This window comes from Bactrocera latifrons, unplaced genomic scaffold (genome assembly GCF_001853355.1).
Source record: "Bactrocera latifrons isolate USDA-ARS-PBARC rearing strain unplaced genomic scaffold, ASM185335v1 scaffold_136, whole genome shotgun sequence".
Classification (NCBI taxonomy): domain Eukaryota; kingdom Metazoa; phylum Arthropoda; class Insecta; order Diptera; family Tephritidae; genus Bactrocera; species Bactrocera latifrons.
The window spans coordinates 430,038-454,416 of record NW_017534808.1 but is presented as its reverse complement, the minus strand read 5'-3'; the positions used below and the strand labels follow the sequence as shown (position 1 = coordinate 454,416).

At 33.7% G+C, this 24,379-nt stretch overlaps 2 protein-coding genes and 3 long non-coding RNA genes across 7 annotated transcripts in view; 2 read left to right on the top strand and 3 right to left on the bottom strand.

Annotated features, from left to right (window-relative positions):
• LOC108965181 overlaps nt 1-24,379 on the top strand; it is a 118,275-nt gene that overhangs the window by 92,401 nt on the left and 1,495 nt on the right. The window lies entirely within an intron of this gene.
• Nucleotides 1,203-3,996, bottom strand: LOC108965178. Its single transcript, XM_018927402.1, has 2 exons — nt 3,916-3,996; nt 1,203-2,043 (listed from the first exon to the last, which is right to left on the bottom strand). The coding sequence occupies exons 1-2, from the start codon at nt 3,974-3,976 to the stop codon at nt 1,862-1,864; spliced, it is 243 nt and encodes an 80-aa protein (XP_018782947.1). The 5' UTR covers nt 3,977-3,996; the 3' UTR covers nt 1,203-1,861.
• LOC108965179 lies at nt 6,044-8,359 on the bottom strand. Of its 2 annotated transcripts, XR_001993094.1 has the most exons (4): nt 8,257-8,359; nt 6,973-8,176; nt 6,486-6,888; nt 6,044-6,348 (listed from the first exon to the last, which is right to left on the bottom strand). It is a non-coding gene; the product is annotated as an uncharacterized LOC108965179 (long non-coding RNA). The 2 variants fall into 2 exon arrangements; XR_001993093.1 differs by having other exon boundaries at nt 6,486-8,176.
• LOC108965180 lies at nt 14,293-15,431 on the bottom strand. Its single transcript, XR_001993095.1, has 3 exons — nt 15,266-15,431; nt 14,670-15,188; nt 14,293-14,568 (listed from the first exon to the last, which is right to left on the bottom strand). It is a non-coding gene; the product is annotated as an uncharacterized LOC108965180 (long non-coding RNA).
• Nucleotides 19,454-23,439, top strand: LOC108965177 (inducible metalloproteinase inhibitor protein-like). Of its 2 annotated transcripts, XM_018927401.1 has the most exons (3): nt 19,454-19,650; nt 19,714-19,898; nt 23,190-23,439. In XM_018927401.1, the coding sequence occupies exons 2-3, from the start codon at nt 19,859-19,861 to the stop codon at nt 23,396-23,398; spliced, it is 249 nt and encodes an 82-aa protein (XP_018782946.1). In that variant the 5' UTR covers nt 19,454-19,650; nt 19,714-19,858; the 3' UTR covers nt 23,399-23,439. The 2 variants fall into 2 exon arrangements, with proteins under 2 accessions (XP_018782946.1, XP_018782945.1); XM_018927400.1 differs by lacking the exons at nt 19,454-19,650; nt 19,714-19,898 and adding an exon at nt 22,089-22,158.

Genomic DNA, 24,379 nt, shown 5'->3' with positions numbered 1-24,379 from the left:
ACGCAGTATAATTTAATGTTATGGCCATGATGTGACCTTGATGTTAGCTGGCTCGAAGAATTCATATTTGCATGTACAAGGTGCTTTATTTAACCACAAAAAGTCTTCCAGCGGTTTGAAATCGTACGGTCCTGAACGCCACACCTTTTAAGAAATATGAACCAATGATTCCCAATTCCCATGCAGTACACCAAGCAGTCCCTTTTTGAGAATGAAACGGCGTCTCAACAATGCCTTATGAATTATCACTACGCCAAATGCGACAATTTCTTTTTTCAACGTACATATTCAACCAAAAGTGAGCTTCATCGTTGAAGAAACTTTTTTTTGTAAAATTCATGCCCATTCACCGGAGCGCTAGAGTTGAATTTCTCAGCCCAGAAACCACGCAAAATCTTTCATAAAAAGTTGTAGCCGAAGCTACAATTATTACACGCCATGACGGTTGGACTCCCAATTCAGGTCTTCTTCGAAACTCTGCTTCACAGCAGCAATAGCGTTTACATCGTGTATTGTACGGCGCCTCTGTGAATGCGCATTATTCACGTTTACTCTAACGTGGTGAGAAACCCATCCATGGTCACTTGCAGCTCCTCACATAGCCCAACCTGTTATGACAGAATTGCGACGAAAATTTCCCAATAAGCTGATATCCAGAAACTTCACATTCCGACTTGGGTGGCCAGGCCTTACTGCCCTTTTCTTGTGGGGTTATTGCAAACAGGCAGTCTACAAAGCAAACGCAACAAATTTGAATGGACTAAGGCAATCCATTCGAGAAACAATAGCGGCTATTCCTGTCTCAACTCTCCAAGCAGTAATGAACAACTTTTTGGTAAGATGCCGCACATGCATCAACGAGCAGAGGGGGGCATTTAAATTCCATTATTTTTAAAACTAATTAAGCTATATTTAATAAAATTGAATAAGCTTTAGCACGAATAAAAGAAAAATGAATTCCATACACTGAAAAAAAATTATTTGAGTTTTTGTATCTATGAATGTGCATTATTCACTAGAGTAAGCGTAGTGAGAAACCGATCCATGGTCACTTGAATTTGTGACTCTGTTGCGCCAACCAAACCATTGTTTCTGTAATGAATTTGCTCGATTTGCAAAAAGTCTACTCCTTATGCAAAGTCAAGCCTATCAAAGTAAATCAAGTAATAACTTTGCAAAAAACCAATCCCAAAAAAGTATTCCATCATTGAAAACCATATATCTAAATAAATAACTTCTACATTGTACACCAAAAAAAACATATTTCTGCAGCAATCGTTGCAAATATACTTAACGTTCTAAATGAATAAAAACATAAATGAACAAATTTCTCGTTTCTCAAAACATATAAACTAAATCCCCTCGTATTCAGGTTACTTCAGACTTTTAGTCGGACTGACCTGACTGACTATTTCTTTAGGAAAGTTACTGGGCACTTGAAAAGTCCCCTGCCTTAAACGCTTAGACGCTACTAGAATTAATTGATATATTTATATTTAGGGATGCGTATAGCGTTATTGACGGATTCACCGAAAAGCGAAAGTGTGTTTCTCCAAGCCAATGAACTCTGACGATTTCTTCAAATCTGCCCGTCAGGGACTATTTCCTGTTCTCCGATCTTAAAAAAATACTCGTTAGGAAGCAATTTTAGTCGAATGAAGGGGTGATCGCCAAAACTGAGCCCCATTTTGAAGGAAAAGACAAATTGTAGTACAAAAATGATTTCCAAAAGTTCTAGGGTGGCTATAATGAAGCGAATTATGTTGAATAAAAAAACGAATTTTGCCAAATAAACTGTGCTTTTCTATGATAGGTCGGAGACTTTTAAATTGACCGGTTATATAAATCATATAAATCAGATTTAACGCTCTCTGCAACTGAGACCCTCCAAACGACAACAGTGGCTGGGGCAGGCAACTGCACGATAGACGCGTGGCGCTATGTAGCATTCCGTAACTGGCATTTGGCCAGGTGGCCGGCACTTGAGTTCACATATGCGTTGACCAGGATTCGTCAGAAATATGCGAATCCTACAAGTATTTGCTGAAAGTGAGAAACGAAAAAACAGAAAATTACTGCTTGCTTTATTTGAATTTTCGGAATATTACAAGATTTATTAAAAAAAGAAATTTTGGAAAAAAAATATTTTGCCGTTTCGTTTCAACAGCTGAAAGCCTCAAGCTGTGTTGACTGAGATATTTCTACACGTGCATACATGTATGTAGTTTTCCCTATAAATATGAGACGATTGAACCTATTACTCTATGCTAAGCACTCAATAAGCTTACTACAACAACTTTAACAGAGAAATTTTTGTTTTCGTTTAGAAAATTTATATTTCTGATATTTATTTAAAAAATATAATAACAAATCATCCATTAGACACTCAAATTATCCTTTACTCAAGGATTCGCAACCACTGCCCGATCGACAGCAACCTGGTGGACATGTTTGTACTTTAATTGTTCTAACAGCCATTATACACCCGCCTGGACGTGGTTTACAGTTACGTAAGCATATGCGTTCACCAGCACTCAGAGTAAATGTGTAGGGTTGGCACATTTGTGCTGCACCGAACATTCAAGAAGATGGGTATTAATTGATGGATATTATAAGAAATGAGTTTATATATAAAAATGGAAATTTATATAAAACATAGAAATAAGAGCTTCTCAATGCCCGCATATGGTTCAAGCTCGGCCTCGGAGAAAAAAGATATTTGAACGGTTATTTAATGTCTTCGGTAAAATGCTGAATATTTTTAGGAATTTGTATTTTGAGGAGAGAAAATTTGCTTATGCTTATATATGCTTAAAGGGTTACATGGGTTTCAAAAATAAAATTTTTTATTGTCTTATTAAATTCCACAACACCTCTAGAATATTGTCCTAAACTTTCAAGTAATCCGAGTAATAGTTTCGGAAAACAGCCGTCTTTGAATGCGTTTTTCTCGAAACAATGTTTTGGTAGTCGGTTTGCACGATTTCTCGAGAACTACTCAACCGCTCTTCATGACACAGGTCTTTGAGATACATTTCTTAAAGACTAGGATGAAGTTTTTTTTTTTTTTTCAATTACAACTATTAAAAACAAAAATGTCGCGAAATTTTCAGTATTTTTGTAAATATGTCTACCAAAAATCGGATTTCAATTTTTCATTCGTCCAAGTTCTTAGTTAAGGTTTTAAATAAAAGACGTATTTTTTAACTTTAGATGATCCTGTAAAAAGTTATTCTGCCAACGCGGGCGTATCTTTTTTCTTCTCTTTATCAATGGTAGTTAAAAATATTTTTTTTTTTTCAAAAATTTCAGAATTTATAAGTTAATAGTGTTTGTTTCGTTTTTTATATGAGAACAAATTTTTGGAAAAAAGGGTTTTTTTATCCTAAGAAACCCATGCAAGCCCTTAACAAAATATCAATTTTACTCTTTTTATCCCCATTATTTCCAGACAAAATGTGCGAAACAAAAATCTTTCGAAAGATATATCATCCTGAGTTTATTGACGCATAGTACAAATTTTTGGAAAAAAGTTTTGTATCATTTGTCGATATGATATGGTATTTTTGGTCCATACCTAAGAGTTCTGAGCATCACACAGACAAGAGTCTCTAGCTGTCAATGTGGGATTGCAAGGATTATTCGTGACCTCACGATAAATAGCTAAAATAATCTTAGCTAGTCACAGAGTAATAGTTGGCAGCTGCAAGGTTAGCGAATTGAGAGTGTGTAGTAATTCCTATGTTCTCTTTCGGCCTACTGCTGAACAACTTCTCAAAAACTCCTATCTCGTGGAACGATTTTATATTCCATATTCTACAGATATGTATATTTTTAATATAATGATACAAAGTCTACTTTTTTTCATTGATGGACCCTTTATTTGCCTACCTATACTATGTCAATGGCACTCACTTTGAATTATTGCAACACCCAATAGCAGTAAAATTACAGTTACGTAAACCAGTTTTGTCATTTTCTCGTATTATTTTTATACTTAATTATTTTGAAAGCGAAAATATACCGTAAACTGAAAAATAGGTTCTGGCCTTTTATACTTAATTGAGACCAAAATGTTAAGGCGTAAGACTATTTAAATACGATTCTCTTTTAATATTTAGTATTTATTGTTTTGTTGTGGCAATCAGAATTCAGTTTACTATATTTCTTAGTGGCTTATTGTGAGTACAATGTATATTACCATTTCTTTTTCTTTTAAATCTCTGTTCCGGGTTCAAAACTTCTAGGGCAGCAGATTGAAGTTCGTGAATAATTATTGTTATTGTCAGCTAGGTTGAGTATTCTTGAGGGTAGTAGATAAAGCAAAGAAATATTAATATATTTGATCGTAAATTACTAAATAATTCAGCCTTTGGAAAGAAAAATTTTCACAAATACCCATCGCAACATTTTCTTAGATAGACCTTCCTGTCTAGTTAATCATATCTCCTTGGTGTTTAAGTGGTAAACTATTTTCTTGATAAGACTCGGTAAAAGCTTTCGTTTTCTTTTTCAATTAGACAATACAATACACTTTAGAAATTGGTCTTTTTGGCAGCGTTACTTGATTTATACTCAATTTGGTGTGCAATTTTATAATAAACAGACTTACTCCGCCACAACGTGTGAAAATCGTGCTAATTTATTAAGAAAATAATGATTCGGTTCGACATAATCGCTCAGCAGAGTCGGTAATTCAAGCAACCATGGATCAATTTCGCACCACGTTTATTCCAGTGATTAATTCACATCCTCAGAGATACCGTACCATGCACACATAATGTTAAGAAGACCCAAATGCTTCCATCCGCCATCTTGCCTAACAATTGGAATTGTGCTCGTACACTTTATGGAAAATTTTACAGAAGGATCTCAGTTTGTGAACTTACAAAGTCCCACTCGTGTAGAAATAAAAGTAGAACAATCATCAATTGTGTCGTGGGTCTAAATGCAGAAATGTCCGAGACGATTGACACCTTGGAAGGTTATTGAAATACCACCCAATTGCTATAAAACGTTGCCCAAAATTATTCGGCCTCTCGGCAGGAATTTATTCGAGCCAGCCATGGCGGTAACTTGCCCGGAATAATTTTTAAAATACGTATATAACTATAACGCTACATGTATAAAAAACAACCTTCAAAAGATGTATATCTTTAAAGGCTATATGAGTTATATCGCCATCCTGCTAGAATCATCTACCACTTATATCATTTATATGAGCATGGAAGACAAAAAGGTTGTTACTATAACCACTATCCTATTAATCCTATCCTATTAAAATTTATATATTATATTTAATTTACCAATACAGATCCGCTAGGATGCTTTAGATATGCCGCTCTCATGATAGTCTCAAATTCATGCTGGATTATAGCGATTACCAAATCGGTTACGTCTTCGTTGTTCTCAAACCTGAATGGAATGCGTTGATAGTTTAAGGATGGCTTCGAGCTATATGGAAAAGTTCGAGCTGAATATATTGTTACGAATTCTCTATCGGCTATGGTTTTAGACTTTTGGTTCAATTAATCATTTTCGAGCTGTATAAATACTTAGTCATGAAATATTAAACGGAAACTGCGAGGTTAATGAATTGAAAGTGGGGTGGCCAACTGCTGAACAACTGAATCTCTTAAAAACTTGGTGAACGGTGGACAACTTCAAAGCATTCCTCTGGCATAAGTTTTATCATAGTAGGTTGGCTGATTAATTTTCCGTAGGAGAATCGAAACTAAGTCCAAATTTTGGGGGAAGGCTAAATTTGTTTGGCCTTTCAATTAAATACAATTATTCTACATCAATGGAAGTCTTTAATAATAATTAAAAAATTGTGAAAAGTGATAATATATTTGCAAAAATCTAGGCAATCTTCTTTGAGGAAAAGCATCCATTTTTAACTTTTTACATACTATATGTTGCATATACCTAAACTTTTTAAAAATATTAAACCGTCAATATCAATATAAAAATAATTTCGTTTTAAGTCTGATCACATTTAACAATGAAATTCGAAAAGCAATACTAAAAAACATATTATTTCATATTCAGCAATTTATTTATTTATTTAAGGAAATATTTATTGCATCCTTTAAAGACATTTTACACTTTTACGTATACATCTGTATATGCACTTCTGCATTTTCGTTAATCCCGATCACTAACCCCTCCTGACGGGAATGCATCTATTGCCCGAGCGGCAACATCCAGCGGTGCAAGATTGTATTTGCATGGGACGATCAGCCGTTATACAAGTGGTTCCTTTTGGTGGGCAATAGGGTATACAGACGCGATGACCCTTCTTTAAAAAAAATGTTCGTTGAAGTTGACAATTTGGAGTTCTTTGTGCTGCAACAGGGAATAGTTAATTTTTGAAATACATATATAAGAATATTTTATAGTTTTACTATTTTGTAAAATATTTAAAATAATTTTTTTAAGTTTTTTTTTTTTTTTTATAATTTCAAAAGTTAAATTTTACCTACCTTGAATTAAAGCCAGACTTAAAACTAACAAAATGATAGTTTCGCAGAAAAGTTTCATTATTTTCAAGTGTGGTGGTCAAGCCGCAATATTTTGTACTGAAATATTGTAGATTGGCTTACTCGCTTTTTATACGTGAAATGAAGCGGAAGTAATTTGTCAATAAAAAGAATAAAAGTCAAAGTCTTTTCTACCGTATGAAATTATTCAGCTTTTGTATAACTCTGCCCGTAGTAATCAACCTGAAAGGCATTTTCGCATCCAAAACAGCTGTGGCTGAGAGCTTGCCTGAATTTTCTTCTGCTTGTTTTAGCTTTTGGTACCATTTATTTATAAATTGGCTGATGTGATTGTTCCTTCACCATTCATTTATTATTGTGATTAATCCATATATTTATCATTCACCTGAAAAATTTTATCAAATTTTACACGGACTGACACAAATAAAACTACTTTTTCACGTATTTTAATACAAATCTTTATTATCACCTTCAAAATTGGCTTCTGATCTAATATAATAGAAGCATGCCAAAGATTAATCCAATTTGCGTACACTTTTTGTAAGCCTCGGCTGAGGTGGGCTTTTGGCACTTGACATATTTTTGTAATTTTTGCTTTTCGCTCGTTTTTGGAACGTTGTTGAACAGCTTAGACTTTTTTAATCATAAACCCATACCTCGTGAACAGTAATGAGGCATTTGTTGAATGTGGGATTCTCAGCTACGTTGTCAAGCACCTAATTTGTTATCTCTAAAGATGACGTTTTTATAAAAGATACTGGTCCTTCTATGAAATTTCGTACAATAGTGATTCCATTGGACACAAAATTTCAAGCAAACTCGTTGTTCAGTTTTTTCGTGGAAAAATATACACACAAATTTTTTGAGCCAAACACATTGTAATTGACATAAGAATATGAAACGACCATAAAAAAGTTAGTACCAATATAAGAAAAACAAATTATCGATTCCGTTTGTGCGCGTAGTGTAAAATGATCAGTCTGGGTAAAATTTGATCGGTTACTGTTTTATACAAAATTCTTCTCGAATGATGCTCCCCAGTTATTAAAGTTATCACTTAGAACCATTTAGATTTAGCATTTCTTTTAATAACCTCACTTATTCTTTAGAAGTTTAGTTATTGTTCCCCTTTAATATTTAAAAGTCTCTTCAACCGATCCTTGGCAACTTATGGGCACCAGAATAACATAACGATTAAAATATGTAAGTTTATGGTGAGATGATAGAAGAGGACCCACATATGTAGTCTCTTAGATTTTCCAATCGTTTTTGGCCGTTACTAAAGAAATTATTCAACACAATAATTACTTTAGCATCAGGAAATTCGCTTACACTTTAGCGTTCTATTCTCATTCCCTGACACCCTCACTGAACTCAAAACTTTATGCAAAAGTACATTATGTTAAGAAAAACATTTATTCTCTCTTCTTCTTCTTGACATCACATTCAACTCAATATAAATTCCAGCACTGCTCCCAATTAACCAATTCTCACAGTTGCCACACATTCGCCATTACTATCCCGACAACAGAGTGGCGGACACATAGCGATCGTCGCTGGTCTTGACAGGCTAAAGCACGTTCTTGCCGGTACTCTCGGTGCACAATTGGGCTCGCAGACAGTTTCAAAAACTTTCACCTGCATATCTAGCGGTGAACAAACCAAAGCTTGTGCTACAAGACACCATAGATAATAAATAAATTAGCATATATGTATGTATGTCGAATTAACTGTTATTGTAATTATTTATCACCATTTGCCACTACGAGAAAAATCGCAGAAAATATCAAAGTTGCGTAAATATATTTCAACATTTTAACTGATCGCTCTAAATTGAGATGCCACGCAATATATACTGAGATTTGATTTGATCAAATACTTGTATATATACTTAGCATTTCGCATTTAATTTTGTAATGTCGGTTGATGAACCATATATAAATTTTTATAAATGTCACACGTGTTTTTCCAGTGCCTCTCAAAATTTTCGCTTTAACCAGTATTCATACTCTTTGTTTATATTTAACTGAAGCGAACAATTTACGTGTGTTCAAGCTTTTCACCACACATTAATTTTTGAGGTTACCACTATGGTTTTGTACCGCATACATATGTACGTTTGTATATTTATGTGCATGTGAAGCTTGCTTTTTTGCTTTTGCTAACTTTGAGAGTAAGAACGAACGCTTACAATAAGCGAGGAAAGAGCACTAACATGCCAGTGATTTTATATGGTCTTAAGTAAAGCACAACTCAAAGAGTTAAGCTCATCTTATTGTTGCCGTTGAAGTCCCTACAAAATAATTGCAGATATAAATGATCAGCGTGACAAGCTTATCTCTCAGGTTTTGAGATATTGCAACGATACTTTATTTAAAATTGTATGTTCGTAGAATTTAGAAGATATTGTTATCCAAGACAACACTACAATATCCAAAGGAGTTGATTGGAACACTATAGCAAATGGTTGCTATACAAACTGAACTATTAAAATTAAGTTCTTGCAGGGAAATTTCTTATATTTGTGAAGGAGTTTTCTTGTTTTAATTATCATTAACATAGAAGTCTCTAAAGTAAGCTTCCACGGCGGTGATAACTTTCACTCCAGTTGCGATTGAAAGACATTACTTTACGCCAAAATGCAGGTCTCTCATGAAATATTATTAATTATCTGGGTTGTATTAAATATTTACCTCGAATTTCGGTGTATGCCCGACGTAAGGTTGTTCGACTACACCTACCGACATTTCAAATTCATATCATTCTCTGTTCGTCCTTCAAGTTATTAGTCAAAAAGAGGTCTAATAATAAAATTTAATTTCGTGCCTAAAAGCTAGTAACCAAAGTTGATAATAAAATACACATACTCAGATCCCTGAAAATCCACTTCCAATAAAACTACAAGACAAATCATTTGACTTTCATTGTTTTATATTATTTACGGCAATTAAAACTTTAGCTAGCTTGAGGTTTATTTGCCAATTCTTATGGCGACAACGCATTGGTTATTAGCATCCCGACAGCAGAGCGGGGGACATAACCGAATGGTCAGAACTCCTATGGATCTATAGCAATCATTTGCCGGCTGCCTTGGCGCACAATTGCGTTGACAAACATTTTGGCCTCTAGTGATGACAGTAAGCACAGGCTCGCAGTTCGGTAGCGGTTGCGCTACAAAACATTTTAAATAATCATGTATCATACTATATTTTTTGGAGAAATATAAGTTTTTAAAAATTCTGTGATTTACCTTTCGTAACAGCACTGAAGATAGTGAAAATAAATAAAGCCGCGTAAAATTTTTTAAACATTTTTAAATTATCAGTTTCTACCTTTCGAAGTCGGAATAAGCTCTGAGTTTTAAAACATGCAAAAGTTATACAAATAATGTAAACACTATTTTATTTTTCACTCAGTTTTGTTATATAAATAAACAATAATAATACCCTGAAAACAATAAATTTTATAAGAAGCCATTAAGTTGCATGTGGGTCATTGATGCTTTCTACAATTTAATTATACAACTTATGAATCAGAGATATAGTGTTAAAACCAGAAGTTCATATATTGGAATACAATCATTTTCAATTTATATAGAAATAATAAAGCAGACATAAGCTTCAAAACACATATTCGTAGCGTTACACTATTTAACATGAACTTGGTTAAGTTGAGGTTCCAAAATTGCATGCAGTTTCATCTAGACCTCTACGCAACCAAAATACTGAATTTTTTTTTCATTTATTGACAGATTTGCAAGCTTCGAAACTAGAAACAAATAACTGATTACAATTAAAATCTCCTTTCCTTTTCACAAATATATATAGCAAATTCCGATTCCCCATAGCTTATAACTCTAAAACGTCTTCTTATTTTATTTAATCAGATTAGTTTAGACTTTTAGAAAACAAATTCATTCACTTAAAAGTAACTCGAATAGAATAAAATTCTATCGGTTTAAAATTTCTATTAATTTCGAAATATTATTATCGCTGACTGTTGCTACAATTTAAAATTGTTCACTTCGTTGTTCGTAACGAGAGCTCTAAGAACTACTACAACGGCAGCCCTTGACCTAGCCCTAAACCTTTAGATCTCTTTATTGAAATCTGAGGCCACTACGTGAACAGCCAAACATATCGGCCAGCTGCGTCTTGGAAATCAGGACAGCAGTGTAAATTGCCACCAGAATCATGCTTGCTTCTCCTTATACTGGGTACCACACAAAGGCATACAGAGGTCAGTGATATAGTGAGCGAGATTGCCAAGATTGGGGTACGACAATCACCTGAAAACGTGTTCAAAATTAGAAATTCTGCACTGTCTATACGACGATGTGAGCAGCAATTAAAAACAAAAAACGCGATGAAACGATCTACCAAAACTGCAAATGTCATCCATAAAACGGTAGCTCGGAAATATACAAAGCTCCTATTGACACTTGGACTGTAGGAACATGATTATACAAGAACATGTCACGTCTGCAGATGGGGTTGACAGATCGAGAAAACTGCAGATAATGTCAAAAGCACGGCATCAGGAAAACAATGAACTTCCTCTTGTGCACTTATCCCGCATTGGCAAGGCTACGCTTTAAACAATTAGAAGCACAACAGTATTAGGCACTTTAAGAGGTATCGTTAATCTTCATGGTCTTCGTAATGGAATTTTATCTGCTATCGGAAAGAACGAAAACAAGTTTATGCGTGGGTCATTAGCCGAGAAATGCTATTTCTTTGTAAAACGGAATTATCATCTGATTCTAAGCGGTGTTTACTTATAATTGGCTGGAAAAATTCGCTTTGAAGAGCTTTTATGTAGGCCAAGGTACCACTAAGTATAGAAAAAATTCGCTCTAACTTTTAAGACGACGCATCAACTAACTACAACAGAATACAAAACCCAGCACGCCCTAAATTGGAAAAGCTTTATTTTTATTTATATAGTATATGAAGGGAATTATAGAAGTATGCTTTTCAACATCTTCACTGAACTTAAAGCTTTCATAGCGAAAGTTTCAGCAATCAAAGCTTTTGAGTATATAATAAATAAAGTATAAAGTTCATACTAAAACCGGAAGTAGTTAATGCACTGATTTTCAAAATTCGAAATCAAATTGAGTTGCTGTCAAACACATTTCAATAAATTTTAAACAAAAGTATTTTTATTATAATGCATTTATTCAACACTCAAACTGGAACACTAGTTATCCAGGTCTTTTCTCTGGAACACATTTGTTTTCAGAACGGCAACAGCCATGTCGGCATACTGGCAATCGAATGTCCTTCGTGGCAGTTACACAAAGAAAGCGAGGCAGTCTCGGTGGACAATTCAGTTGGCAATAACGTTGACCACGAAGTAAGGGAATGATTTGAGGCGTACAATTTGGGATTTGCGCTTAAAAAAGTTATTTACCAATATAAATTATTATAAAGTATAAACAATGTTTACATACCTTTAATCAAAACAATGCAGATAAAAGCAATGCTTAAAATAAACAGCAATTTTTTTGTCATTTTTGACTATGTTAAGGTGTAGACTGCGAAGTTTGTAACTCCAATACGCGATATGCAAGCTTCCGCAAAGCCTTTTATACAAACAATTCAACTATATACCAATAATGTAAATATTTTTACAGCAATACAATATATTTTCCCTATTCAGAAAATGTGTGGATAATTGTTCACTTTTTATTATCAATTTCAGACACCAATTGTATAAATATTATGCAAATTTAATAAGATTTAATGAAAGTTTACGAAGGCGAGAAAAAAGAAAGTATCATCAGTACAAACGTAAATAACAAAACAACTTTACTATTTTATAACTTTAAAAATTAGAAGTGTAAAATATTATATAAGTAACATATCCACAGCCAAGTGCTAATTGTTTCAAACTTTCATGCCTTTCATTTGCAGAAGCTAGTGGTTTCCAAGGATGAAAGACGTGTCAAACCGAAAATATTGCTAATGACTTTGTAATTTTAGAGGTAATACTTGTAGTTGCGATGGCTAGGTTATGTTATCTAAAGCAATACAAACTTATCTCAGAAAATATTATTCACACTGCTTTCGGTTCATTTCAACGACAGAGAGTTCTACGAGCAGAAAATAATTTCTGAATATTATATCCAACAAACTAGATTTTCCCTAAACTAATAACTATATTAACACAGTTAAATACATATGTCGGTCTTCGGCATCTATAGACTGCTTGTTTTTTTTTTTTTTTTTTTTTTTNAAAAGTGTTTTTGAAAAATGTTTCGCGGACTGGAAAAATCGATTGTATAAGTGTATTACATCTGGTGGGGATTACTTTGTAGGCGACAAACTAAATATTGGTAAATAATTCGGTATGGCAGGAAACTGTAAGGTTGAAGAGCTTAGCTTGGCGTCAGGTATCTTATAGCGGGATTCTGTAACCAGTTTCTAGTCTCTATTTGGGACATTTTGACGTAAAATCTCAATATGTGACAAATTACTATCTGTCTCTTATACACATCTAGATGTGTATAAGAGACAGGTTTATAAAAATTGGTTCGTTTCGAAAAAAAACTTCAATTTTTCATTAATATTTTAGTATATTTTATAATTTTTATAAAATTTCTACGGAAATTTATATATTCGGAAATACTCTCGGATATTTGACCTGAAAGCTGTCAATTATATTATTATATTACTTTGTATAATATAGTATAATAATATCTTTGTTAAAAATGTATACATATTTTATTACGTTTCCTTGTATTAGAGATACATATAAACGAACACGCAAAATAAATATACAGTGAAATTCCTCAATGCGAACAGTCTTTAAAACCGGAGAGCTGCTCGCATTACCGAACAAATTTCATGAGCACAACGTTTTCATACAAAGCCAATTCTTATAACCGGACATGAGTACGTTCCAATGACCGTACACGGACATTATTTTGGAAAGACTTAGTTCCAATTATCTCTGATAAAGGAAAAAGAATTCATAAAATGTGTAAAGAAAATTGGGAACAATGTACAGTTCCCGATTTTTTAAATTTTTATTGATTTGTGTTGTTTTGAAACAGATAGTTTTCGTTTAAGAAGCATTGGCTAATGATATAATTGCCACTCATTCACTTCTGGCTGACATTTACTCACACTTATTTTTCCAGTAGCAATGTACTAGTATTGCAGTTTCTGAATCTAGGAATACATTTTAAGTACTCGTTTTGCTGTACATACATATTTCCATATACCACAGATTTGTTCCAAATGTTGTCAGTACATTAGGTGTACTTTTTTGCCATTTCATCATGACACGTTTCACAAATTCTCGTTCATCGAAATATCCTTCAAAGATGAGACCAATTTCTGGTTTGGTGCAGATTGTAATATGGCGACCTGCATTGGGCCTTATTTTTTTGTTTGTGGCAGGAAATGCCGTTACCATCAAGATAGACCGTTATAATACGATGTCGACCGACCTTTTTCTTGAATTTTATTAAATCGACGCGTACGATCTCTATTTCCAACGAGACTGTGCGGACAAATTGCGTGCAAAGTTTGCGAGCTCGTTAATTTAATTTTAAAAAATGTCCCAGTCAAATGATCGTCAAGGTCATGTGATTTCACTTCTTTAGATGAAGCTCGAAGACAACATGCAGCGCACTATATTGCTGCAACAGGTGATCGAAAATTGGCGTAAACGGGTGGGGATATGCAAACAAAAATGTGGTGGCCATTTGACCGTCATTTAGTTCAAATCATAAATGGCATAAAATTATCTGCATAACAAAAAACGAAACTCTTTTTGGAAAAATTTCAGCGTTTTATTTATTTTAGTACCCGTACATGTAGTTACATATCATAGTACACTAAAAAAATTATTTATCCTCCTCAAAACTTTCGACTTCTGAGCGACACACACTTATTGCCAAGTTGACAGCAACTCAGTGGGCATACTCTCATTTGTGTATATTTTTTGACTATTTCGCACCGATTCTGTACACTATCTTTAACACAAATTCGGTGACAAACTCGCTGTCCAGCTCGCAGAGCTAAGTTGTTTGGCCTGCATCCCACACTTTGCGCTGTAAATATTTATAGAAAAAAGTACATTATTCCCAACTGTGTTTAAAAATGCCGTGGTGTTGAGATTACAAGCGAATCTGTTTCTTTTCCGCTCATTTACCTTGTATAACTGCCAAGCTGAGTGTGCTCAATAAAAAAAGTAGACAAAATTTCGACATCTTAACAGTAACGAGGATAATTCGTGATGAATCTGTTAAGCCTTTCGCTTGAGCTATTTATGCAATAATCTGTTTCAGTTTTTATGAGTATATTTAAACATATTTTAAGAATACACAGTTAAATTACATTACAAATTTATTCTTGCTGTTAAACAGTTTATACATATTTTATTATGTTTCCATCTTTTAGAGATACTACAAATAAGCTTGCAAAAAATATTTATTATTTGTGTAAGAAAATTTAAAGAATGGCGTATTCTCTTAAAGCTTTCTTTGTCTGATCGACACACAACTATCGCCAAGTTGACAGCAACCCACTGGGCATACGCTAACCCGAGAGGATAAGTTAACTTTTCTGCACTGACTTCGCACACCCTCTTTCACACAGATTCGGCGACAATATTGTTGCCCGCGCCGCAGAGATAAAGTCTTGTACCTGCATCCTACAATTTTTGCTGCAACTATACTTGTACGAGAATGACATTAATCACAACTATGTTTAGGATTTAAATTAATCTTCATTATGCCACTCATTTACCTTGTATAACTGCAAAGCTGAGTACAGCCCATAATAAAAGTAAGCAAAATTTCGTCATCTTAACCGTAACGAGCTTAATTCGCAATGACTCGTATTAAACCTTTCACTTAAGCTATTTATACGGTAATCCGTTCTTTCAGTAAAAAAAATCATATTGATTCTGCTGGCCGTTGACATAATACGAACAAAATGATGGAAAAATAATGGCCGATGTTTGGCCAGGCTTTTTACAGTTTTCGAATCGCAACCTATTTATAATAGTTACACAATTCAGCTTAATCATTTTGAAGCCTCTTCAAGTTAGTGCTTGTTAATTCTTACATTACAATAGTTCGAAAATGGTTTCCAATGCTTCGTTTGCATTTTTTTCACATTCTTCAATATTGAACTAACCTATGCGACCTACAATTTTATAGTTACCGGTCCTCTGTTTATCACCTCTTATTACTATCCGCGTGCTTGCTGTCGCTTATATCGCTTTTTTAATCACTCAAATGTGCTTGGAGGAAAGTGTTGGTCAATTTAATCATTGAAATACTTGCTGGATCACTTTCGCCCATTTTCTTTAAAGCATAATCTTGTCGAAGTAAAAAAAAAAAAAACACATTCACATGCATTCATTATAGCAAAAATAATAACAAAGAGAGCTTGATTTTAGTCGGTCAGCTTGAAATGCAGCTACATATATTACTACAATTTCTTCGGTGATTGTAGCGTTGAAAATCTATTCCAAATTTGTCTTCAAAAGTCAAAGTCAAAAAGTCTTCCATACAATGATAGCTATGCATATGCTACGAATATAGTGATCTCATAGGATCTAATATGAGCGGTATGAACCAAAATGTTGTATCTTCAGTAAATGAGCCCTTAAGGTTACGTGTAGTTGTAAAATTGAATTTGAACATGTACCCGCTGGATTTCTGGAATAACGTTAACGTTTTTAACACTGGAATAGCATTATACGTATTTAATTTAAGATATATATCGTCACCTAAAATGCAAAATAACGTATCATCAAAAAATGTGAAATTGAGTGCTTCGTTGATTACGATCCACTGCTTCAAATTACTTACATATAAGTATATGTGTCCAATATTTTAAGGTTCTGCTATCAGATATAACAAAGTTTTACCTAATATTTAAATTTTGTTTCAGTTATTTTTAATTTTATTCCTTCCTCTGTAAATTTCCGAAAATGTTGTTATGTTATTTTGCATTTCAGGTGACGATGTAAAAATATATTTTTAGTTTTTTTCAACGGCAATGTCTTCAGGCTATTTCGAATCATTTGAAAATATGCTTAACGTCTTTAAAAAGAGAAATCCTTTTTGTTCCGGTTAAAAGATTCCTTTGGTAACACTCCTCCCTAGTCCCAGGTTATATCGAATAAAAATGTATGTGTATATATTCTTTTTCATATATCTTCTATAACAATATTTTGCTATGTGAATGATATTTTTTAATTTTTAATCCGAAATGACTGTCTAAACGTTTTTCTGAACGATGGAGCTTCCTACGGATCTTTATTCTCATAAAGGCGAAAAACATATCACAAGTTCTGATTTTATCTTACATGTTATATATAAAATATCCTCCATCTTTTTATAAAAAATCGTTTATACATCTTTATCTTTTTTATTCACAACTTTAGCAATATATATATATATTTTTTTTCATTAAAATGTACGACAACCATCGCCGACGCGACAACAATTTGGCGGGCATAACCTAATTGTTTGTACAATTCGTACAGTGGCGCATAAGACAGGCAAACGGCTTGGAGGGCATTGTCGCTCACAAAGTCTTTGACCGGCACGTGCTTTGATAGCTATTCGTTGGCACACACGGTTTTGAGCTGCAAAAAAATAAAATGCTTGAGAATAGGGTTTTCTAATTTTAATATTTTTAAAATAATATTGATTACCCTGCACTGTGATCAAAGTGATAACCAACATTAGCCATAATATATTAAAAGCTTTTGCCATTTTTTTTAAATAATTGATCTGGTCTTGAAGGTTTCAATGGTTGCTTGTTCACTGAAATTATTGGAACAAATGTCTGTGCTTATATAGTCTGAACTTCAGCAGCTGAAATGGTATATATACACACATATGTAAATAAGATAAAATTCATTTCGATACCAAAAACTTATGGCTGTTTACTGTTATTTAGTGAAGTTTGGTTCTGCTCCTTTCCGATTTCGGGAATGAACTTTAATATTAATTGTAAAGTAATTATTGAGATCGGTTAAACTTTACTTATCATGGTGCCTTTCATTCTGTACAAAATTATTAATATTGTTACACTCAACTTCAACTAATTTTTAAATCGACATTTAAAATATTTTTAAAGATACTATTTTCTACAATCAACTTTTCTCTAACTATATTTTTCAAATTTATTTTAGAGATTACTCCAGACGGATTAAATACATGTTAAATTTAAGAGGCCTTTGACTGTCATTTTATATTTTTCGATCCTTTTTCATGGGTTCATCCGCGTAGAGAACTGGAACAATTGTAGTAATGGAGGACCTTTTTTAGAGCGTAACTCGATTTTATTTTTTTTTTTCATCAAAAACGTTACTGTGTTTTCTTAAAACATATGCAAATAAACCCTAAAAATTAGCATTTTTTAATTCCAAAAATCACAATTTTTAAAAATATGCTCTTAATTTTCTACTATATATGTGGACCTCAAAGATCCCTCAACTTAATCATATTATACTTCTTTAATCAAGAAGTTCGCAAAAAAATGTATTGTTTTGGAAAAGCGTGGCCTTCTATTAAATACACTTGAATATATGGTATAAAGCACGTACAATTGAGTGATGGCTTGGTTGTAAAATCTTACATACTTATCTGGCTTTAAAGTTTTTATACAGTTCATTTCGAGGTTCCCTATTTATTCCAAATTTAACTGGGAATGTTTGCTATCAACAATATGTGATGTCACACGAGTTATTAAATCCATTGATTGATGCGACGTCTGGGAATTGGCGCCCTTTTGTTGTACGTTGTCAATGGCACCATTTTTTTTATAGAAATATGAACCGATGATTCCAGCGACCCACACACCACGTCAAACCGTTGTTTTTTCTGGAAACATGGCAGTGCTTGAATATCTTCAGATTGATCTTCGTCCCAAATGCGGCCATTTTGCTTATTTTTATACCTAATGACCCAGAAATCGGCTTCATCGCTGAACAAAATTTGGCTCTAAAACTTCGGATCTTCTTGGAACTTTTCAAGAACCTGAAAGCGACAGTTCTTTCACAAGCTGTATTTTATACGCTTTCAATTTAAGATTTCGACGTAAAATGCGTCGTTCGATGCGTCAGTTCGAGTGGCTGCGAACGGCGCCGAATCGACTCTCCAAGGTCTGCCTGTACACCCTCAGCTACAGCTGCTTTTACTGCGTGCTGGACATTGTCTATTCGGTCGAATATTATCCAATAATGAATGCTGGGCCTAAAGATMGATAATGATGTTGCGAATAATATGCTCAGTTGGCGATGTTGACCATAAGTTATGCGGAGCACGCTAAAAACATTCTTTACATAACGTGAGTTTTGTTAACCGATTTCTAAACATTTATTAGGCATAGGTCTTTCCATGACGAAATGCCAAACAATACTGAACAAAAATAGCAGGACAGCTTATACGTGATCTGTCAAACAAAGCCTATGGAACAAAGTACTTCTACCTGGTATCAGTTCAGAAAACTGTAATATGTTAGAGCCATTCATATTCCGAGATGCGGATGACAAATGTAAATAAAAGATGTGTCTACACGCAGTAAGAGGAGATCATTTGATCATTTCAAAATCTGAAATAAATAATTGCATAATATTTCTATGATCTCTAAGATATATATATTTTTTTTTTTTTTTTTTTTTTTTAATTTTAAGGTTGAAATATGGTACCATACTTAAATATATATTATTAAACAATATTTATTGTATGAATCGTTGTTTACCCCAATTTAGCGCCAACAAAAAGCATTGGTAACCGAAACATCTGTTTAAAGAATAGGCGTAAAAGAGCAACAATACTATATGTATTAATTAAATACAACAATAAATATGAAGAAGATAACAATAAATATAAAGATTGTTTTATTATTTAAAAGAAATTTGTTTGGTTACGGGTTCTTATAAAATATTATTTATGTTTTCCATGAATTAAACTAAAGATCAGTTAGTCAATAACAAAATCAAAAACCTTCAACTGAAAATCCTTATAAATACGCTAAACAAATCATATTTAACATTATTTTTCTACTATATATATTAAATTTAACATTAAACCGGAGTAATTGAATCATTCGCAGCATGAAATTATTCGCTTGCATTTTGTTATTTTGCTTGACTGCCACCGCTTTCGGTAAGGCGCTTCATATTCTCATATTTCATATCGAATATTTTCCTAAATAATGCTTTCATTTAGGGCAAAATATTTACTGTCGTATGAAGTCCGTTAAAATAACTGTAACTCGAAGAGTTTGTCAACAATCCTGCATTCCGATCCGCGGCCAATCCACTGTTTGTGTTACAGCAAGAGCTGGCCAAACTATTTTGCTCTGTCCGCCAACATGCTGCCGCATGGGCACTTCCTGTCATCAACTGTACAAAGTATGAGGGACACAACAAAAAGTTGTTAGAAAATTAAAAGTAATTTAACTGTAACTGTAAATATAAAAAGTATTCCTTAATTTTCAAACTTTCTTTTAACTGAGTTGAGATTAATTAAAATAACGAATTCCTCCTAGGCATTTTTAAACCTCAACTATTTTTTAATAGTAACAGAAAATATAAATAATTATTAATACACATTGTAACAAAAAAGCACCCAGAAAGTAAGACAAGTGAGATGGCAAGAGGGTTTGGTGGATACTTTGAGTATGAAATGCTTTCTGGCTCGACTGGTCCCGATAAAGCTGATTTTTTTTTTTTTTTTTTCAAAAAGAGTACGATTGTGACCGAATTTAAAGCCAAAACCGCAATGAATATTATCGGTCAATCACCGTATTCGTCAGATTTTTCTTCGTGTGTTACCCAAACTAAAATTGCTGCTCCGTGGAACACGATTTCAGGCGGTCGAAAAAGAAATTCGCTGAAGGAGCTGGAGGTCAAACCAAAAAGTGTTTTTGAAAAATGTTTCGCGGACTGGAAAAATCGATTGTATAAGTGTATTACATCTGGTGGGGATTACTTTGTAGGCGACAAACTAAATATTGGTAAATAATTCGGTATGGCAGGAAACTGTAAGGTTGAAGAGCTTAGCTTGGCGTCAGGTATCTTATAGCGGGATTCTGTAACCAGTTTCTAGTCTCTATTTGAGACATTTTGTGGTAAAATCTCAATTTATGACTAGTTACTATTCACTAAACAGTCTCTAGCTTTAGTCTCAAAATATTGCCTCCAATTTGAGACCTGGTAGTTAGCAAGTCACAAACCCAAAAAGAACTTTTGTCTGCCATTTTGAATATACTGAATAGAGATCACGATAGATATTAATCGATTGTCGTTTTTTTTTTATTTTGTAAGCAACTCAAACACGCAAATGTTAAAAATAAATCAATTTTACATTAATTTTGTTAATATTATGAAACAAAGTCAACATATATTTTTATTTTTATTGATAATTATGTTTTTTCACTATGTTATAGAAAATTTATTGTTTGTTATCGACATATTTATTTTCATTCAAGTGTAAAAACATCTCTGAATAATGAAATGTAATAGATTTTGTGACTGTCACTTACAGAATAGCMAAATCGTCTCAAGTCTCAAAAATTGTCTCTGTCAAATTTAGAGATTTGATACTGTATCACCGTACAGAATCGCACGGTTAATCTCAATCATTTCGGAATGGGAATGAGTAGGAGCTCCGTTTGCTTCTGTGGTTCGAACTGTTGGGCTTCAGATCAGTTCAACAAGCGATGGTGAACTACTAATAGCTATGCAGTCTCAAGATACTTCTGGCCCAGGGAAAATCGTAAGAGGGATAGGGAACTTTTCGCTCTCAGCAAGTACCGAAGTACCTTTCAATGGTTGTAGAAGTTCTAAATGGGCGCGGTTTGCGATTCATTGAACATCTCACCGGGCGCCAGGTGCATTAGCTGTTTAAAAGAAGATAAGACGAAATCATTTCAACACTTGCTCCTTAAAAGTCCTACTTTTGGCAGAACAAGGCAAAGATACCTTAGATACCACAATATTATAGGATAACACTGCGAAATAGCGGATAGTGAAATAAAACAGTTTTCATAGGTTCAAGGCGTTTTTGCCGATAGCTGATATCCAACTACAGAAGTCTTTCGTATGACTACACAAAGGACTGCACTTAACAGACTAAAGGTAATCCCCCGCCGAAGGATGAGCCATTTAACATAACCTAATATATAAAGTCTAGTAAAAAGAGGTCCATTATTTTTCCAAAGGTGGACACTAGAAAGGGAAAATATACCATTGTTTTTCAGTGTGTGAGACCGCGAAAGAAAGGAATTATATTCCATCATTACAACACTAGAATAGGGACTCACCAGAAGCTCAAGTGGTTTGATTTGATTTGGAAGCTTTTACGCACCCAACTCATGCCGATTCCAAACCGACTTATGAAATTCAATAAAAACTTTCCTTTTATTAATAATGTTATGTTTTTTAAAAACAAAAACTTTGTTGTAGTTAACTTGACCCGAATACAATGCATTCTCTAAAGATTTCAATGAAAATTATTTTGTAAGGTCAACTGTTTTTATAAAATTACTATATAAGGCTAAACTGTTATACATTTTCTCTCATATGAAGTAACGGTTTATTACGAAGATGTGCAATTTTAAAATCATATTAATTTTTGCTGCTTTATTGTACCTTACTTCGATTGTCAAAGGTTCGTAAAATTTCATAGTTTTAAGAAGTGTTTCGGGCACTTTCGAGTTAAAAAGGGTGACCCATTTCGAGGTTCATTACTTTTTTGAGAAAAACACAGGAACTTCAAACTTAATAATGAATGTTTATTATCATTCGAAATAATATTCTTTGGCTTTTATTTTTTGAAGATTACCTAACTTAACTTTCAAATGTTGGCCGCGACTACGTCTCAGATGTCTCAGATGACAAAGTCCAATTTTCGATTACTCGTTCATCTAACGGTGTGATATTACAAGATCTCGGTGGCCAATCGACCGGCCTAAAACATGAAATTATCTGCTCACCGAAGTGTTCTCTCAATAAATCCATTGATTGATGCGATGTGTGGAAAGTGGCGTCGTTTTTTTGAAACCAAATGTCGCCGAAATTACGAGCTTAAATTTCAGTCATCAAACAGTCGGTTATCATGGCGTGAAACGGGCGCCATTGACTATTGCGTATTCACTGTCAGCATTTTTGAAGAAATATAGACCGATTATTCCACCGGCGCAAAAACCACACCAAGCCGTTGTGCCAGAAATGAGCCTCATCAGTGAACAAAATTTGGCGCGAATGCGTGGGATCTTCTTGGAACATTTCAAGAGCCTATAGAGCAAAGCGATATCACTTGAGAAGGTCGAGCGGCTTCAGTTCTTGTAAAAGCTGTATTTTGTACGCTTCCAATTTAAGATCTTGACATGAAATGCGTCAAGTCGTTCCATCATATGTCAGTCCGAGTTGCTGCGAATAGCGACGAATCGACTCTCCACGGTCTTAGTGTACACTCTCAGCTACGGCTGCTTAATTTTCTTCACTGCGTGATGGAGTGGTCTATTTTTAAAATTGTATTGAATACTATCAATTCCAATTTCGTCAAATTATCAGTTATTTAAATGTGCATCGTGTCTTATTATTGTCAAATTGACCCATATTCCTTTGGATCTTAATTCCTTTTGAAGTTTTATGCTCAACTTTTTTTTATCTACATTACATATGTATGTATATTCATAGGTAATGGCGGACCACGCCGTTGTTCCGGTAGCCAAAATGAGATCTACTTAAATCCCGGACCGAACTGTGAAAGAAATTGCCGTGACTTATACGCGGAATGTCTGAAGGTGTACGTTAGGCCACCCTCGGGCTGTTATTGTCGTGAAGGCTTTGCGCGCAACGAAGCAGGACGCTGTATACCTATACGATTATGCCGTAAAGAAAACTAAATGTATCCTATTTAGAAATAAAAATAGTACCTATAAATAAGCTAAATAATTAAAAACAGATAAACTTGAAGAAATTTAATAAAAAAAAATCCGATTATTTTGGATGTAATCAGCCAAATAATAGAATAACTAATTTAAAAAGATTTTGGAGAAATATTTATTTCAAGAAAACTTCAATAGCGTTTATTTAAAGGATATTAGACGGATTTTACATTGAATAAGTTCATCACTTTGTCATCATTATTCCCACTGAACTCATTCAAGTTTGATAAACCCACCGACAGGTCGAACCCAGACGACAACAATTCAGCGGACAGAGTCTAACAGTGGTCGCAATACGTGCTGTGGCGCAACGCATAGAAGCGGTGGACCCTGGTCCCGTAAGACATTGGCGTTCACAAATTCTTTGACCAGCTGAAACGCTATATATGCGCGGCTGGCAACCAGGTTGAGCTGCATAAAAATAAAATAATTATATAAAATAATAAAAATAAAATAAAATAAAAAAAGAATTGAATAAAAGGAAAAATTGCAAATTGTTAAGAAATAAATTTAATATTACTATTATATTCATAATAATTATATATTTCACCTATAACTGCAGTTATGCCCAAAACACACAGCAAAGCCAGCACAAATTTAATATTATGCATATTTTCTCTCAAGCCTTGGGTGAGGACCGTAAATCCAATGTCCAACAGCGAACTGTCTACTAAAAGTATAGAATATGTTTCATATAAGGAAATAAGTCGCGTAAACTACTGAATTGCGAACTCTGAAATAATCAAAACAGCTGCGCCATTATTAACTTTATTCTTATTAAATTTGAATAACATTTCATTTATCGGGTGACTACAATGGTTCAAGTGTAATAATGATATACATAAGTTTTGTATGCCTACAACGCAGTAAAATAAACAATTGTTTTAATTAAATTTAGCAATCACGACAATTTAATTGGAATACTGTTCAGAGACAACT